This window comes from Nestor notabilis, unplaced genomic scaffold, assembly GCF_000696875.1.
Source record: "Nestor notabilis isolate BGI_N333 unplaced genomic scaffold, ASM69687v1 scaffold19136, whole genome shotgun sequence".
In the NCBI taxonomy this organism is placed as follows: domain Eukaryota; kingdom Metazoa; phylum Chordata; class Aves; order Psittaciformes; family Psittacidae; genus Nestor; species Nestor notabilis.
Window position 1 is genome coordinate 338 of NW_009931653.1, and position 2,975 is coordinate 3,312.

Here is a 2,975-nt window from a genome sequence, read left to right on the forward strand (position 1 = left end):
GATCTGCTGCAGTCTTGGGGCACTCAGTCAGCCAAGGGCCGCTTGTGAAACAAAGCAAAGTAACTCTGCAGGTTTGGTGAGAAGGCATTAAAATCCACCACCGCCGCGAGGGGGGATTACATGGGCTGTTTGAGCATCTGGCACTTCTCCAAGAGGGTGCTTTTAACAGTAAACAAACACAAACACATCACTTGCTGCAATGTCAGAAGCTGTTTGTTCAGACACTTGAACATCTTTCCTTGGCATTTATCACTAATCTGCTAATTAGTCAAAAAAAGCAGCCTCCTCCTCAGACATACGTGAGCAGCAGCTGGGAGCAGCACCAACATAAAGCAGCTTAACTCTGCCCTGTCACCTGCACCAGCACCACAGAGGGGTTTGGGCATTTCCTGACCACCTCATGAGCTCCAGGGACAACAGTGGGGCAGAGCATGAGACCACAAGAAGGCAAGAGGATAAGGATTTTGGCTGGTAAGAGCTCCTGCTGGTGCAAAGGCAGCATGGGAGAAGCCTTGTCTGTGCAGGCATCAGGTCGTGTGGGTAACCCACCATCTCTCCTGCTGCCTGGATGTAGGTAAAATCTCTTCTTTAAATGTTTGTATTGTTTCTTGTTGACTTGACAAAGCAGAGCATCAGGTCCTGCTGCAGCCTGCCAACACAGGCAGTGCTGGGGAGCATGAGGAGGGGTTGTGCTGGTGGGAGCTCACCCTTTCACTCCGTCCTGCCCAGCACCACTCACCAGAGCTGCTCCGGAGGGAAACTATTCTGCCAAAACAGTTCTGGTTGGTTTAAAACAACAAAACAAAAAAATGGCAAAAGGAAAATGCTTCCCAGAAAAACAAGCCCACAACGTTGACCTTTCTTGGGTATTAAAGGTGAACAGCAATGGCAGGAAGAAACCTCCCACCTCGCATCTGTTTTCAGTCAAGAGAGGAGCAGGGAGTCCCCTCTTCCTCTGGGAAGCTGAGGGAGCAGAGCTCCAGACAGCAGCCGCAGCCCCAGCAACGGCGCTGACAGGGTGACCTCCAGCGGGGTGAGGAAGACATGACAAATTTCACGTTAAATGAACAGGAAAATTTATTTCAAACCCACCCCTGTGCATTAGGAAGGAGCAGAAAGGGGAAAGAACAGGGTCCTCTGGAGCTTACCAACACACCACCCCGGGCTCTCACGCAGGTACAGGATTTCAGGTTGGTTACAACCCCACTTTGGCAGAAGGAAGGATACAAAGGGAGCTACGTGCACATAGATGGAGTTGTATTCCTGCAGTCCTATGTTCAATCTGCCCCACAGGCTCAGCAGATGGACTCTGAGGCGGAGAAGCCCCATGCCTCACTGTCTGGGAATGCACGCCAGGCCCCATCTCCCCTCCACACCGCAGCGAGAGCCACATCCTGACTGCACAAACAGTGCCTGGTGTGCACGGCTCCTGCCAAGGCCACTGCACCACCCCTGCTGAGGCCAACGGCCACTGCTCAAGCAGAGGACTCCTGTCTCCCCTGAACCATGCTCAAGCAGACACCTCCCGTGATCCCTGAACCGCACGCTAACGTGTACAGCCTGGCAGCTAGTTGACAAGGGAACTTGTCAAAACACAGCTCAGACACCTACAGACACAGCCTATTGAGACGGTGAACTCCTCCTGCCCTCCCCTGACCACTCTGCAAGCCCCCGTGTTCAGCAGCAGCTTTCCAGCAGCAGCAGCTGGTTTGTTTCCGACGCTCCCCCAAACTACACCCGAACGCGGCGCTGGTGTGTCAAGACTTGGCGCAGGGCTCCCGAGGCGCTCCTCCCGTGGAGCAAGGGTGCTTCCCCATGCTGCCGGCTCCCCTGCCTCCACCCTGCTTCCTCTTCACCTGGCCCTGGGACTCTGCTGTAAGCGTCTCAATCCAGAAGGCATCAAAAGAGCCCGGCGCCTGGTACCCGGGCTCCTGGGGATTGAGGGCATCCTTGCTGAGTAGGACACATATGGCAGGAATGTTTCTCTTCACTGTCAAGGTATCGAGGCCTGCCTCAGGCACAATGGGTTCCCAGATCTCTTCGATCTGTTTGAAGAGCACTTTGGTGATCTGGTGCAGTTCTTTGAGCCTTCGTTTCATGATTTCCACACAGGTGATGGTCTTGCTGACGGCCTTGCCTGAGCCAGTGAAAAGAATCTGCCTCACCGAGTCCAGTTCCATCTTGCTGATGGCATAGCCCATCAGATTCCTGATTTTGCTCCCATCCTTCACCTTCATTTCAATGATGTCAGGGGGCAAGTTGGTGAAAGGATGAAGACAAGGTTTCTCCACAATTTTGGTCTTCTTATAGTTCTCCATTCTGCGGTGCTGAAAAGGAAAACGGATCTCTTAATACAAACTCCCACTGCAAAGGAACCCTCACCACAATTAGCTACAACCTTTCCTCTAAAGGGTGCTCTGAGCTGTCAGAGCTGGGGATCCTGAAAAGGCATATCCAAAAGATCAGGCGGGGGAGCCGACTGTGCCCAGTCTTCCCCAGCACTTACCTGCAGCACTAACACTGCCACAGGGCAGCCTGGGCCCTGACAGGCAGGTGGTGAAAGGCAGCAGGTTGGTGTTGTGGGCTTAGCTGGATGAAGTAAGAAATACAGGCTATAGCTCAGGGCAAAACAGAGAACGGGTGAGCTCAAGTTATGAGGAACAGAAGCCAGGGATACACTGAGCACGACTGTGCCCCGTGAGACGCACTGGAACATGGGCACGATGAACCCAGGCACGGCTCACCTGCAACAGCTCACTTCTGTCACAGAAGGAAGGTCGTGAGGCTCTGAGCGCTGTGGCCGGCCAGCCCAGGTGACGGGGCAGGGACTGGACACTTGATCGAGCTGCGCAGGTCACACGGGAGACAGCAGGTCAGGGGCTGCAGGCAGGGGCTCGTCACCGGCAAGCAGCAAGACAGAAGGAAGTCAGACGATGACCAGAACACGTGTTCTCTGAGGGTAAGACAGAAAGGTC

The 2,975-nt window shown here is 54.0% G+C and overlaps 1 protein-coding gene across 1 annotated transcript; it reads right to left on the reverse strand.

Annotated features, from left to right (window-relative positions):
* Nucleotides 1–1,757: 1,757 nt before the first annotated feature.
* LOC104406898 (ribonuclease P protein subunit p25-like protein) lies at nt 1,758–2,318 on the reverse strand. Its single transcript, XM_010016015.1, has one exon. The coding sequence runs from the start codon at nt 2,316–2,318 to the stop codon at nt 1,758–1,760; it is 561 nt and encodes a 186-aa protein (XP_010014317.1).
* Nucleotides 2,319–2,975: the final 657 nt, after the last annotated feature.

Excerpts from the sequence above, each read along its gene's own strand:
- LOC104406898 (XM_010016015.1), bottom strand. The coding sequence starts at position 2,318 with ATGGAGAACTATAAGAAGACCAAAATTGTGGAGAAACCTTGTCTTCAT.